The 15,544-nt window shown below is 40.4% G+C and overlaps 1 protein-coding gene across 2 annotated transcripts; it reads left to right on the top strand.

The window, feature by feature from the left end:
* Positions 1-2,878: 2,878 nt before the first annotated feature.
* On the top strand, positions 2,879-10,457 carry LOC124006389 (growth/differentiation factor 6-A-like). 2 transcript variants are annotated; one of them, XR_006833771.1, is made up of 3 exons: positions 2,879-3,442; positions 7,244-9,095; positions 9,257-10,457. XR_006833771.1 is itself a non-coding variant. In XM_046316380.1 (2 exons), the coding sequence occupies exons 1-2, from the start codon at positions 3,091-3,093 to the stop codon at positions 8,134-8,136; spliced, it is 1,245 nt and encodes a 414-aa protein (XP_046172336.1). In that variant the 5' UTR covers positions 2,879-3,090; the 3' UTR covers positions 8,137-10,457. The 2 variants fall into 2 exon arrangements, 1 of the variants encoding a protein (XP_046172336.1); XM_046316380.1 differs by having other exon boundaries at positions 7,244-10,457.
* Positions 10,458-15,544: the final 5,087 nt, after the last annotated feature.

Here is a 15,544-nt window from a genome sequence, read left to right as displayed (position 1 = left end):
TGACCCTGCCCATTTGTCTTAGAGTAAACTTAAAGAGTGAAAGCTCCATGTCAAAGCGACAGATATCAGGAGGTGGTGGACAAATGCTGCCCTCTGCTGGAGTGTACTGTAGCACAATGGAATAGTAAATCATGCAATTTCAACCACATGCTATTTTATGGACTGAATTAATCATGTTTATTTCTCCACATACCAATTTATAGAAATGCAAATATGCCATATACACTACCGGACAAAAGTTTTAAAACACCTACTCATTCAAGGGTTTTTCTTTATTTTTACTATTTTAGTGAAGATGTCAAAACAAGAAATAACACATATGGAATCATGTAGTAACCAAAAAAGTGTTAAACAAATCAAAATATATTTTATATTTGAGATTCTTCAAATAGCCACCCTTTGACTTGATGACAGCTTTGCACACTCTTGGCATTCTCTCAACCAGCTTCATGAGGTAGTCACCTGGGATGCATTTCAATTAACAGTTAACTTCTTAAAGTTTAATTTGTAGAATGTCTTTCCTTCTTAATGCCAATCTTCGTCTTTGAGCCAATCTGTTGTGTTGTGAAAAGGTAGGGTGGTTTACAGAAGATAGACCTATTTTTTTTATTATGGCAAGAACAGTTCAACTTAAGCAAAGAGAAACGACAGTCCATCATTACTTTAAGACATGAAGGTCAGTCAATACGGAACATTTCAAGAACTTTGAAGGTTCCTTCAGGTGCAGTCGCAAAAACCATCAAGCGCTATGATGAAATTGGCTCTCATGAGGACCACCACAGTAAAGGAAGACCCAGAGTTATCTCTGCGGCAGAGTATAAGTTCATTAGCGTTACCAGCCTCAGAAATTGCAGCCCAAATAAATGCTTCACAGAGTTCAATAAACAGACACATCTGTGTGGATCAGGCCATCATGGTCGAATTGCTGGAAAGATACCACTACTAAAGGAACACCAATAATAAGAAGAGACTTGCTTGGGCCAAGAAACACGAGCAATGGACATTAGACGGGTGGAAATTTGTCCTTTGGTCTGGAGTCCAAATTGGAGATTTTTTGTTCCAACCGCAGTATCATTGTGAGACACATTGTGGGTGAATGGATGATCTCTGCATGTGTATTTCCCATCTTAAAGCATGGAGGAGGAGGTGTTATGGTGTGGGGGTGCTTTGCTGGTGACACTGTCAGTGATTTTTTTAGAATTCAAGGCACACTTAACCAGCATGGCTACCGCAGCATTCTGCAGCGATACGTCATCCCATCCGGTTTGGGCTTAGTGGGACTATCATTTGTTTTTCAACAGGACAATGACCCTGTGTATGGGCTATTTTACCAATTTCCCCCGACCTCAACCAAATTGAGATGGTTTGGGATGAGTCGGACCGCAGAGTGAAGGAAAAGCAGCCAACAAGTGCTCAGTATACGTGGGAACTCCTTCAAGACTGTTGGAAAAAACATTCCAGATGAAGCTGGTTGAAAGAATGCTAAGAGTGTGCAAAGTTGTCATCAAGGCATAGGGTTGGCTATTTGAAGAATCTCAAATATAAAATATATTTTGATTTGTGTAACACTTCTTTGGTTACTACATGATTCCATATATGTGTTATTTCATAGTTTTGATGTCTTCATTATGATTCTACAAAGTAGAAAATAATTGTAAAAAATAAAGAAAAACCCTTGAATGAGTAGGTGTTCTTAAACTTTTCACGGGTAGTGTAGATAAAAGCTAAAACTTTACATACCACAAAAAAAATCTGCATCCGAAATTGATTTTGTGGAGTTCTTCAAAACCGGGTAAAGTATTTGGTTGGTGAATCTTCTGTATCCAATCTTACCCAACTGTCATTAGAAATAGGGCCTGCATAGAGGTTGGCTATAGTCCTAAACATACACAGAGTAAAAACTATGGCAGACACACAATTAGTGAATGCATCAACACCTGCATGCATTATAAATCACTGTGAAGTTGTTTCCTGTCTCAAACTATTTAAAATCTTATCACTGTGAAGGACCTTGTCGGTTTGTTGACCTACTAACACCACAGTTAGTTAATATGTTACTGACAAGGCCTATGCACACATCTTATCTCTGACTAACCCGTTCAAGATTGGAGATTTCCACAAGGGATTTTCATTGTACTTTATCTGGAGACATGATGGCCTTATCATGAACTGAATGACACATTTTTGAGGATACATTATTATCATGTCTTCATCAAGTGGGCCTAGATATTTAGAGAAGTACGGGTCGTATGATTTTGAAGCAACTTGCAGTTCATGGCAATGCCATTGGAGGCCGGTAGAGTACAGCAAAAAGAGAGGCTGAATAGCGTAATGAATAGTGTTCGTGCCATTTATTTTCTTGAACGGAACACATTCTCTTCTGGTACTTTCAGAATCTATTGATACCCTTTGCCAATTTGGTTTACGCACAGAAATACAATATATATATAACCGAGGTCATTTGTCTTGAAAAGTAAAGATTGCACCTGTGACCTTCGTTATGGATGTAGAACATCGCCCCAAATAGCTGAACTATTGCGAAAGGTTTTTATAAAGTAAAACAAGATGGCCCCAAATTCTTTGCATGTTTGAAATAAACAAACTGTTTTCGTGTCTAAAAGTTTATTGGGGGGTCTTAGATAATTGGTTACATTCATCAATATAGGCCAATAGGCTACTCTCTCAGCTGGTTAGGAACGTTCCATGACCTCTGCTCTGTTGAAATCTTTGTCCAACTCTTGACCCATGCCAACGTGTTATTGTACCTTTAAACTTGGCTTCCTGTGGCGTTACTTATGGCGGTGAGACACGACTCCTCGGCCGTCGGAGATGTCTCCTCCGTCTTAACGTCCATAGAAAGACTGGGAAAAGTTCTCCAATAAGTAGGCTACATGAGCGTCTGCAAGTGGGCGTGTTTCTCTAATGATTCAACAGTCTCCGCTCTTGTGTGAAGTCGAGGGCGCGAACGCACTTTTCTGGTGAGAAGGGAACGCAGAAGTCTAACTGACGCGCAGTCTATCTTCAGCTCTTGCTGTCTAAAATCGCTTCATTGTGGAGAGGGCTTCGAAACATCTTTGGGACACTATCACCATGGACGCATTTCAAGTACTATCGTTATATTTGTTACTCCTCTTCATTTGGAATATACCATGTTTTCAGTCAGCTGCCATCATATCCCCCTCTATGCCAAGGAGAAACAAGGGAGTGAAGATACTTCATGATGGACAAAGGTCAACCACATTTCTCAAAGAGATCTTCGCATCTTCCCCTATGTTAAGCCGTCACCGAGAAGACTTTAATAAGGAAGCAATTGTGCCCCACGATTACATGCTCTCCATATACAGGACGTATTCGGCTGCAGAGAGACTCGGACTAAACGCAAGTTTTTTCCGCTCCTCAAAGTCTGCAAACACCATAACAAGTTTTGTGGACAGAGGAACAGGTTGGTCTCATCTAAAATGACTTAGCTATGTAGTCTACTACCGTTGCATACGACCAAGTAACAATCTTGCTACGTTTGTTCTAGATTTGCACACATCGCTGCAGCCATGGTATGCATTTTTTTTAATCTAAAAAAAACACCCCCTTTCACAATAGCATAAACTATTAATTTTACAATGGCTGTCTTATTGAAAGAAATGCTGGAGTTGCAAGTTGAAATGTGGAAAAATGGTGTGCCTGTTCTACTCTTGACCCATAAAGAGTGCCATAAAATAAAATAACCACATCAAAATAGAGTGTGCTGGCCAATCTAAATATGTAGAAGTTTGAATTGTAAAAGGTACTATTAATGAATGCATAAAACGATATATCACAAGCTAAAGTGCAATTATCTTGTCAGCCTCAAACTCGCACTGGAGCGTTATCACCGTTTATGAGGGACGCATTACGTTTTGTTGTCGCATTCAGTTCACTTTGAGCCCTTGGGACACATTTTAAAGAGCCATAGGCGTACGTCAGTTTTGCAAAGTAAAAAGTTATATTATACTTACATTGACCCCCAGGTAAGACGACAATAAAACACTAATTGAGGCCCTATCTAAATAAGGTAGTAAATCATTCTCTATTGGTCCCCGCGTGCACCAAACCCATCCTGCTCAAACCTTGCCTTGTCGTCCTACTAGACTATCTCAAAACAGAGCCAATTGTGATAATCTTAGAAAAAGTTATATTTCCAAAGAACTTGTGCATTTATTTACAAATTGGTGTAGGACTATGTGAATCAGTGAACACGTCAAACAGGAAATTACAGTTGGCTTGCATCAAGATAGGGAATGAACAGTTTGTGTTACAGATCATCATGCAATCTGTATGGCCAACTCTGCAGTTAATAAACGGATATATTAGAATGGGTTAGGGTGGGCTACAGGTGATTAGGGACAGTTAACTGTGTAACAAGGTGATTTGACGGATTTGATTAGACAGACAAAGGAAGATAAACACCAACAAACCGAACACATGTACGTCTGCTTTATCATTAGAGGCTAAATGCAATCAGTTAACGCCATTGTTGCCATTATTTCCCATCTGTAACATAGAGATGATTTGGTGAAAAAGCCTCACTTTCCCCCTGATTTTGATTTGATGTGTCACTGGCTCTGACCCTTCTCTGGACTCTCTGAGGGTTGCTTAGCATCGAACCGCTGATTGGAGTATTTGAACTCGTGATCTAATTGAGTGTTCATGTCATAACATATCAAACACTGTCTATTCTCCCATAATGACCCAGCTCAGCCAATGGCACATCACCAAAAACGAAGGAGAAAAATGTAAGAGCACGTCCTTCGCTATGAAGTGGTTAGTATTTTACTGTGTACCTCCCTGTGCGACCGCCACTTTAATTACTGACAATATTTTTTCTTCCGTTCTCTTAGCACAATGGTGGTGGTTTCTGTTAAGGCCCTCGAGTGTTGAGTTGTATTGTTTAATAGGTTACAACAATAATGTTTTTTGCACTCTAAAAAGTCCGAAAAGTAATATTCATGCGACGGCGTCCGTGCGTAATATATGCATTTTGTGCTTTTTCAGCTATTACGCACATCTCTTTTTGGAAACACTTTTGACGACACTTTTGTAGACGACACTTTTGTATAAAACTGAAATGTGTTATATTGTGTAGCCTTTCCCCTCTGCAGGTAAAATAAAAACAATCTATGCAAAACAGATTAGGAGACGTCCCTATGTTCGTTATGGTCGCAAGGTCAGACACGAATAAACCAAATGTATAAAAATTACTTTTGGCACTTGAAGTAACTCATTAAAACGCAGATGGTGCTTGCTGGCCTCGGAAGCCACAGCACTAGAAATCTCTCTCTCTCTCTCTCTCTCTCTCTCTCTCTCTCTCTCTCTCTCTCTCTCTCTCTCTCTCTCTCTCTCTCTCTCTCTGTCTTAAATTTTATATATATATAGCCTAATAAATACATAAAAGAAAGCGTAACATCAATGTTATATGTTGTCCACAAACTCAGATAATACAACAATAGGCCTAACATAAATGGATGACGCCGTATCGTTCATATTTTGGTCAGATAAATATGTAAATTACATATTATTTTAATTTGTCGAGTCTTATCTCCAAATCAACAAACTGTAATGTCTTTAAAAGTTATTTAAAACAGATTCCCGCTGTAACTTAAAGTCAGCATAATCAGGCCAAGCACTTTTGAACCGGGAGTGTTGTCGTTGGCAAGAGGAGATTAAATATAAGCGGGTAAGTATTTTAATGAGGAAGAGGGGAATTCAGAACTGTTAATTATTTGGTGACCTTGTATACGATTTGTTTGAGGTCTTATAAAAAAACTTAATGTAGACCATACGTGCAATGTTACTGAAACAAACACAAGGTTTCACTCTACTTTTACTATTAAACTCTGCAGGGTTCACAGAGGGGGGAAAGTTCTGGCAACCATGTTCAAATATCTATTTAGAATAAAATATTATTTTGATATATGGCATCTATATTGGAGTAATAGATTAATAGCCTACACACAGGGCGCAATTGTTTAGGCCTCGAACAAGCTACCAATAGTTGTTGTTTTTATTAAATAAAATGTTTTTCAGTGTATTTAATTTATTTGATGGACAAATGATTTCAGAACACAACTATTTCAGAACACCACATATTAATCTGTTTTATGTAGGCCGAGTATATTCCTGTTATCGTGAATTGCTAAAGAAAATCGCATTTAGTTTGGGGAAATAATTTGTTCATGGCAGAATCCCCTTCCGTCATGTCACTAGGCCCCTCGTTTCTTTGCTTCACAACGATGATGATCGTTTCAGAAATGATTTTTCCCAAGCAAAGAATAATGAATAAACTTGTTTGATAAAATATTCACTAATTTAATCAGGCTCTTTGTTTAGTGGTGATAGGCCTACATTGAAAAAGAAAAGTATTCTTAGAAGGGATTCATTTGGGGTGTTATTAGAAAACAATATGCTAATATAATTAACATTTAAAATGAATGATAAGATTCAATTGACAATACAATTGAAGTTTGCTTCTGAATTTCACATTTCTCTCCCAATAATAATTACATGACATAGGCTATATTTCGATTCTGTTCTAATAATAAAAAGTTACAACATTTAAAGTATAGGAATATAGGCTACTGAACGGTATTTTGCACATCGAAAATGTATAAAATCCAGAGAGAGAGAGAGAGAGAGAGAGAGAGAGAGAGAGAGAGAGAGAGAGAGAGAGAGAGAGAGAGAGAGAGAGAGAGAGAGAGAGAGAGAGAGAGAGATGTAATTGCCTGTTGTTGTGTTGTGATCATAGCCTTAGCCTACAATATTCAGGCTCCTGTCTCAACAATTATATCTGAGTTTCATGGAAATAAAGTTGATTCAAACAGGTGACACCTCATCATATTAGGCATAATGGGCAAATCTAAATAATTGATTATTATGGTCGTTGTTTTGACATGTTTGCACCTGTTGATTATTGATGTTAAGAGTGAAGATGGTTTATTGTACAGTACCAAAATGAAAATCACCCTTTCTGCTCAGAAATTATATCAAATAGCCTATGATGTTAACTACGATACCTTTTAAAAATCTAATTTGATGACGTGCCAGTCGTAGTTTGTCTCAGCTCGACATTGGAGTGGGCACAGAAAAACAAGAGAGAAGGCCAGTGGATCTGGCCTCTTTGTGAGAATGTGAACCCCCCTCCTCCCTCCCTCTCTTGAACACTGTACACCCTAAGTGAATCTGACTGCAATTATTTCTTTTTATCTTGCAGACGATCTCTTGCACTCTCCTTTGCGAAGACAAAAGTATCTGTTTGATGTCTCAACCCTTTCAGACAAAGAGGAGTTGGTTGGAGCTGAATTAAGGATATTTAGAAAAGTGCCCGGGGATTTGCAAACGTCCCCGACAGGTCTCTATGACATTCAATTACTCTCCTGTCGATCAGAACGGCTACTGGATTCCAGATCCCTTGATCCTCTGGATTCCCGAAAACCAGGATGGGAGGTTTTGGACGTGTGGGAAATGTTTAAAAACCGGCATCATTCTGCCCAGGGGAGCCAGCTTTGTCTCCAGCTCAAGGGCACTCTTGGTAAATCAGAAATGGAAATCGATTTAAAACAGATGGGATTTGACAGAACCGGTCGAAACCAGCAAGAGAAGGCCATCTTGGTGGTTTACACCAGGTCCAAGAAAAGGGAGAACCTGTTCAACGAAATGAAAGAGAAGATCAAGTCGCGCGGATCGGGGAGCAGGTCGGAGGAGGAGAGGGGCCTGCGGTTCAAAGCCAGGCGCCGACGGACGACTGCATTGAACAATCGGCATGGGAAAAGACATGGCAAAAAGTCAAAATCTAGATGCAGTAAAAAGGCTCTGCACGTTAATTTCAAAGAGCTAGGGTGGGATGACTGGATCATTGCGCCATTGGATTACGAAGCGTACCACTGCGAGGGCGTGTGCGACTTCCCTTTGAGGTCGCATTTAGAGCCAACTAACCATGCCATCATTCAAACTCTCATGAATTCAATGGACCCCAATAGCACACCTCCTAGCTGTTGTGTTCCCACTAAACTAAGTCCCATCAGCATTCTTTACATAGACTCGGGTAATAACGTTGTGTACAAACAGTACGAGGACATGGTGGTAGAGCAGTGTGGCTGCAGGTAGCGTCCTTTTCTTCTGCGACACTTGAACGTATTTAAACCCCGTAAAAACAAAGATAAGTCAGTCGGCCCAGGTCAGGATATGAAAGCTGTGGCATATCTTAAGCACATAGACCCATGCGTTCTTGCCATATCATGGTGCACCTAAACTTCACTCAAAAGGGATCCACGAGAGACATTATTTGCAGTGTGGGCCTATGCAAGCATATTTGTGTTGGTCACATTTAAACTCAGTACAATCTCACATAGCCTTATCTGTCCAATTGTTGTGTTAAACTAATACATACTCCTAGTCTACATTGCCGTCCATATGATGTGTTTTTCAATTGCATAGTCGATTGTTTCGCTAGGCCTCGACATGGATAGACAGTTCGTTATAAACCATTAGTCCGCAGGGGAGGAGTGGCTATCGACAGGCTAGTGATAAGGCTATCATTTGTTCTTTTCTGAGCAGACTTGGAATTGTTGGTCTTCCATCAGTGAATTACGTCCGAAATGGGCACAGTGGAATGCACCTGTTCAAACTAGGCCGCAGTCACGGGATAGCCCTTGTGCATTGTTGCAGCTCCCTGCAGCGGTCTTGCAAAGAGGACTCATTTGTAGCGGGTGTTTCCAGGCTCACTGCCAGCATCCAGCTGAAACTATCGAGCTCTTCTGATGCGTTATCAATCGGCCCTAGCACCCCCCATCCTCTCTCTCTCCAATTTCTCTCTCTCAAATATATTTCTCTCTCTCTCTCTCTCTCTCTCTCTCTCTCTCTCTCTCTCTCTCTCTCTCTCTCTCTCTCTCTCTCTCTCTCTCTCTCTCTCTCTCTCTCTCTCTCTCTCTCTCTCTCTCTCTCTCTCTCTCTCTCTCTCTCTCTGTCTCTCTGTGTCTTTCTGACTCTCTCTCCCTTTCTCTCTCCAAAAGGTGAATGTAATCTACCAAACACACAATGGGCTCTGAGGAAAAGAGATAACGCAGGTATGCCTACAAGAGATGTGTCTGTGCGCCCTGTTTCAACCGAATGGAGTGCGGGCTCTAGTCACCACAGCCGGTGGGAAACGAATGCAAGACTTTAACAGACGATTCTAAACATGGGCTCTGTGGACATAGGCATTCATATTGTGCCTCTCATTTTACAGCTGACTGTATCTCGATGACTTGCTGAAGGCACACTGAAAGGCAGTTGTACCCGGTTGCGCACAGGAGCACGTGGGGACACCAGAGGCCACGATAAATAACCAAGACAAACATTTGCATCTCCAACGCATCTTACAAAAGGCACTTCCACAACTGACTGCGTCAATGTCATGTAGTCAGGAGGAACGCCTTTTTTCGTGATAAATCGACTGACCTGAAAAGACTCGCAAACGAGATATTTAAATGCACATTAGCTTTGAATGCACTGCTGTTCGTTATTTGAGCTGTAAATATTTGTATAGTTAAAACTTTACAAGTGCAACGAATGAAGAAATGACTAAATGCATTTCTTTGTACATGTACATACTTTAAATGCACTCAAATCGTTATAATATCTATTCTATAATTATTTTATTAATGGTGATGTACAGAGTTTCATGATAATCATATATTTCTTACATTGATAAGAGTAATTTAAGCTGTATAAAAACTGTTGAGGGTGGAAATACCATTATTGATGTCTACCTCATAATTACCTAGGTTCTGAGTTCTGAGGTGCATTCAACTGTGTTAAATTCTTTTAAAATGATATATGAAATTATACATTTATATAGGCCAATATATATATATATATATATATATATATATATTATAGGATATTATTCCACACTATTACTGTACTAATAAAGTGAAGAAAACACATCCAACACTCTTGTTCTTCGGATGACTTAACTCCCCTTTCTGTGAGCTGATCCTTTATGACAGAGAGAAAACATCGTTTTTAAGTGATTTATAACTCTGCTTGTTTCCAATGAAGTTACAGATATGAACCACACTAATTACAGTACCTAACGTTACTGTAAGTATAATGCTAACTCAAGTGGTCTACATGGATTTGATTTGAATAATGGGAAAAACTCACACTTCCATCGGCCCTTTGTGCATTTTTTCATGTTGACCAAAATAAGAAGTGAGAAGAATGTCTCCTTTGATGATTGGATTATATTAACTATGGGAAAAATCATTTGTTTTACCCTTTCTTTCAAAGCCTGTATATAAGCAGAGTTGCTATTTGTTTGTATAGTGTTCTGTTGCTCAACAATATCTATGCATATTTCAATAATATCAGTCTTATTGGATCACAATGAATCCATGATGTATTTCCAAATTTTAACCATTAAATGTGCTTGAATGACAAAACTAGCTTATAGCAAAGCATGGTGTTTTTTTCTAGTAGGGGATACAGGACATTCTACCCATGTAGGATTTTAATTAGTGCTGCTGTTTACAACACCGAAATGCCTGATTTTGAGAGTTGTAGTTGTTTACAAACTTATGCAGTAGAACTCTTTGGTGGTGACAATGGAGTTCAGCTTCCTTTAAAAGTTTATGCAATGCAAACAAATCCTTCATCTTTATTGGTAGGAGTTGATATACTGTGCCTTTGGAAAGTATTGTAAGTCGCTCTGGATAAGAGCGTCTGCTAAATGACTTAAATGTAATGTAATGTAATGTATTCAGACCCGTTGACTTTTTACACATTTTGTTACTCTGCAGCCTTATTCTAAAATTGATAAAATGGTTGTTTCCCCTCATCAATCTACACACGATACCCCATAATTACAAAGCAAAAACAGGTTTTTAGAAATGTTGCTCATTTAAAAAAAAAAAATATCACATTTGCATAAGTATTCAGACCCTTTACTCAGTACTTTGTTGAAGCATCTTTGGCAGCGATTACAGCATCAAGTCTTCTTGGGTATGACGCTATAAGCTTGGCACACCCGTATTTGGGGAGTTTCTCCCATTCTTCTCTGCAGATCCTCCCAAGCTCTGTCAGGTTGGATGGGGAGCGTTGCTGCACAGCTATTTTCAGGTTTCTCCAGAGATGTTCGATCGGGTTCAAGTCCGGGCTCTGGCTGGTCCACTCAGGAACATTCAGAGACTTGTCCCGAAGCCACTCCAGCGCTGTTTTGCCTGTGTATTTTGGGTCGTTGTCCTGTTTTAAGATTAACCTTCACCCCAGTCTGAGGTCCTGATTGCTCTGGAGCAGGATTTCATCAAGGATCTCTCTGTACTGTCTCCCAGTCCCTGCCACTGAAAAACATCCCTACAGCATGATGCTGCCACCACCATGCTTCACCGTGGGGATAGGTCCAGGTTTACTCCAGACGTGATGCTTGGCATTCTGGTTTCATCAGACCAGAGAATCTTGTTTGTCATGGCCTGAGAGTCCTTTAGGTGCCTTTTGGCAAACTCCAAGTGTGCTGTCATGTGCATTTTACTGAAGAGTGGCTGCTGTCTGGCCACTCTACCATAAAGGCATGATTGGTGGAGTCCTGCAGAGATGGTTGTCCTTCTGCATTGTTCTCCCATTTCCACAGAGGAACTCTAGAGCTCTGTCTGAGTGACCATCAGGTTCTTGGTTACCTCCCTGAAAAAAGACCCTTCTCCCCTGGTTGCTCAGTTTGGCCGGGTGGCCAGCACTAGGAAGAGTCTTGGTGGTTTCCTAACTTCTTCCGTTTAGGAATGATGGAGGCCACTGTGTTCTTGGGGACCTTCAATGCTGGTACCCTTTCCCAGATCTGTTCCTCGGCACAATCCCGTCTCTGAGACCTACGGACAATTTCTTCGACCTCATGGCTTGTTTTTTTCTCTGACATGCACTGTCAACTGTGGGACCTTATATAGACAGGTGTGTGCTTTCCAAATCATGTCCAATCAATTGTATTTCCCACAGGTGGACTCCAATCAAGTTGTAGAAACATCTGAAGGATGATCAATGGAAACAGGATGCACTTGAGCTCCATTTCAAGTCTCATAGCAAAGCGTCTGAATACTTACGTAGATAAGGCATTGCTGTTAGTTTTTTGTATACATTTGCAAATATTTCTAAAAACCAGTTTTCCACTTCGTAATTATGGGGTATTGTGTGTAGATTAATGATATTTTTTATTTCTTTAATCAATTTTAGAATAAGGCTGTAACGTAACAAATTGTGGAAAAATTCAAGGGGTCTGAATACTTTCTGAAGGCACTGTAGGCTATGGTTTATCTAATGGTACTGTGTAGGTCATGAACTTATTGGATGTCACAGGGCTCTTGGCTTCAAGCCACAGGATCATTTAGTGTTTTCACTAACATGTAAACAGACAATGAGTGTTATTGTTCAGTGTTTGGCTGGCTCAGCGCTGTGCTAAAACTATGTTAACATGTGGTGGCCATTCAAGTAGAAGGAAATGCATTGACTGTCACTGATATGGTACTGAATGGATGAACCACAGCTATTTCCCAATGAATTAGCCACCCCCCTGGGTCAAGTTTACTTAACACTTTAATGTTTCACAATCTGAGGATGAAAAAAAGTTTGAAAGCAGGGATTGCTTCCATATAGGCTATCGACCTTGGCCTGGAAACAATTAGGAAATGGCTTTGAAATGTTATATGTTGTCCAGGTTCTTGTACAGTATCATGTCACTCCCCACATGGTCGCTGTGGGAAAGAGAGGACACTAAGTGCGCTCTTTATCTGCCCCTGCAAATGACTGACACAGCAACCACTCCCCTGAGCATAACCAAATGGCCCTTCAGGCTATGTCTGTGTGTCAGCATTGAATATAAGGATGCTATGTGGCTAATGCTAGGTCCACTAGCTAACTCCCCACAAGTGCAGCGCGTTGGTGACACCCATAGCCTGGTGATACCTTACTAGCAGACGTGCAGTGCAAGTGGAAAAGAGCAAAGACCCAGGGACAGACAGGAAGTGTGTGACAGGTTGACTGCCATTAGCCAAATGTCCTCTACGCTCTTACCTTACCTGTGAGATTACGTACGCTGCTTCTGTCAAAAATGAGGGCTTGGAATTTCAATTCCCCTTACATTTTAGGTCCCTTTATTTAATTGGACACAGTGATGTTATCTCTGGTTTTGACGCCCGGGAGGAAGTTTTGAGAATGGTTACATGCCGATGAAAGGGAAGGAATGCTTTAGTTTAGTCATCTTAATCATTCACTCTTTAGCTTTAATGGTCTCATAAAGAATAACAGGTTCGTCCTCATAGTTGCATAACTGTCTTAGTCACCATTATGGCGAAGCCATTCCGAGAGACTGCTTTGTTTAACATTTCTACCTATCATCTATCATTTCTATCTATTTCTATTTATTTAGCCAGTGTTGTATTGGCAAAGGCACAGCTCCTTTTCATCAGAATATGTGGAGAATGTTTAACACAAATAGCCTTGACACCCCACATCTGTGGACCACTGAGTTGTGCCTGCCTCTTCATGGTCCGTGATGATGCCTGATAACAAGGTTAAGATCTACAATGTGTTTCTCCAAACCGTCCGGGAGTCTCTCCAACGTAAAAAACCACCACAAGTTAACTCCTATAGAGACAGACGTTTCCCCCATACCTAACCCCACTGTTATCAGTGATGTCCTCACAAACTGTGCAGTGAGGATATAAATCGAACTTAACATTTAGGCTGCGAGCAGCTTTTAAGCGAGTATAAAGGGAAATGGGCAGAGTGAAATATGATATGATTTATTCTTAACTACGAGAACTCTCATTGTGATTTGTTGAATGGCTGTATTTGGGATGCAGGGAAAGGGAATGCTTGGACAGTGCAAAGGCCTGAACTCAAACTGTTCATGAGACTATTGATTTCAAATTGGAATTTCTTTATCAAAGATTTTCAGTGTCTGTTTCTCCTCTCAGATATTTTTTTGTTAATCTCTGGAAAGAGATCCCTCCTTTTGAATTCCTTGCATCTAATAGAGCCTGGCTGGGTTGTGGCTCATTCCCCAACCTCCCCTTTTACCTCACAGGACAGTGCAAGGGGGTTTCTGTCCCTATAATAGAAAATAAATACTCAGAACCCCAGATGTGTGTGCGGGCACACACAAATTGTGTTGGTTTGGAGTGTCCAAGTATATTTAAATGTGAGAGTGAACATGCATGTATATTGTATAATGTGTGTGTGAGCGTGTGCGTATGCTAGAGGACAGAAGGACAGCAGCATACACAGATGGGCAGATGAGTGCTGCAGAGTAGCGGCAGATGCCTGGACTGACCCCCACTGCCACCCTGCATTGAACCACTGGCCTGCACACAAAGGCAGGGACGGATCCAAACATTAAATATACTTCCTTGTGCCTTAATGCCAGAGGTCCTATTTTGTCCATATACAGTTGAAGTCGGAAGTTTACATACACTTAGATTGGAGTCATGAAAACTTGTTTTTCAACCAAGTTTCTTGTTAACAAACTATAGATTTGGCAAGTCGGTTAAGACATCTACTTTGTGCATGACAAGTCATTTTTCCACCAATTGTTTACAGAGAGATTATTTCACTTAAAATTCATTGTATCACAATTCCAGTGGGTCAGAAGTTTACATACACTATGTTGACTGTGCTTTTAAACAGCTTGGAAAATTCCAGAAAATGATATCATAGCTTTAGAAGCTTCTGATAGGATAATTGACGTCATTTGAGTTCATTGGAGATGTACCTGTATTTCAAAGCCTGCCTTCAAACTCAGTGCCTCTTTGCTTGACATCATCAGAAAATCAAACAAAATCAGCCAAGAATTCAGAAAATAAATTGTAGACCTCCACAAGTCTGATTCATCCTTGGTAGCAATTTCTAAACGCCTGAAGGTACCACGTTCATCTGTACAAACAATAGTACGCAAGTATAAACACCATGGGACCACGCAGCCGTCATATCGCTCAGGAAGGAGACGTGTTCTGTCTCCTAGAGATGAACATACTTTGGTGCAAAAAGTGCAAATCAATTCCAGCAAAAAAGCAACGGACCTTGTGAAGATGCTGGAGGAAACAGGAACAAAAGTATCTATATCCAAAGTAAAATGAGTCCTATATCGACATAACCTGAAAGGACACTCAGTAAGGAAGAAGCCACTGTTCCACAACCACCATAAAAAATCCAGACTACGGTTTGCAATTGCACATGGGGTCAAATATCATACCTTTTGGAGAAATTACCTCTGGTATGATGAAACAAAAATATAATAGTTTGGCTATAATGACCATCATTGTGTTTGGAGGAAAAAGGGGGAGGCTTGCAAGCCAAAGAACACCGTCCCAACTGTGAAGCACGAGGGTGGCAACATCATGTTGTGGGGGTGCTTTGCTGCAGGTGCACTTCACAAAATAGATGGCGTCATGAGGAAGGACATTTATGTGGATACACTGAAGCAACATCTCAAGACATCAGTCAGGAAGTTAAAGCTTGGTCGCAAATTGGTCTTCCAAATGGACAATGACCC

The sequence above is a fragment of the Oncorhynchus gorbuscha genome, linkage group LG19, assembly GCF_021184085.1.
Source record: "Oncorhynchus gorbuscha isolate QuinsamMale2020 ecotype Even-year linkage group LG19, OgorEven_v1.0, whole genome shotgun sequence".
Classification (NCBI taxonomy): Eukaryota; Metazoa; Chordata; class Actinopteri; order Salmoniformes; family Salmonidae; genus Oncorhynchus; species Oncorhynchus gorbuscha.
Note: the sequence above shows the minus strand (reverse complement) of the source record. Positions and strands in the feature narration are given on the sequence as shown.

Coding starts and splice junctions, on each gene's coding strand:
- LOC124006389 (XM_046316380.1), top strand. CDS start 3,091: ATGGACGCATTTCAAGTACTATCGTTATATTTGTTACTCCTCTTCATT. Junction 3,443..7,243: donor TTTTGTGGACAGAGGAACAG/GTTGGTCTCATC, acceptor TTTATCTTGCAG/ACGATCTCTTGCACTCTCCT.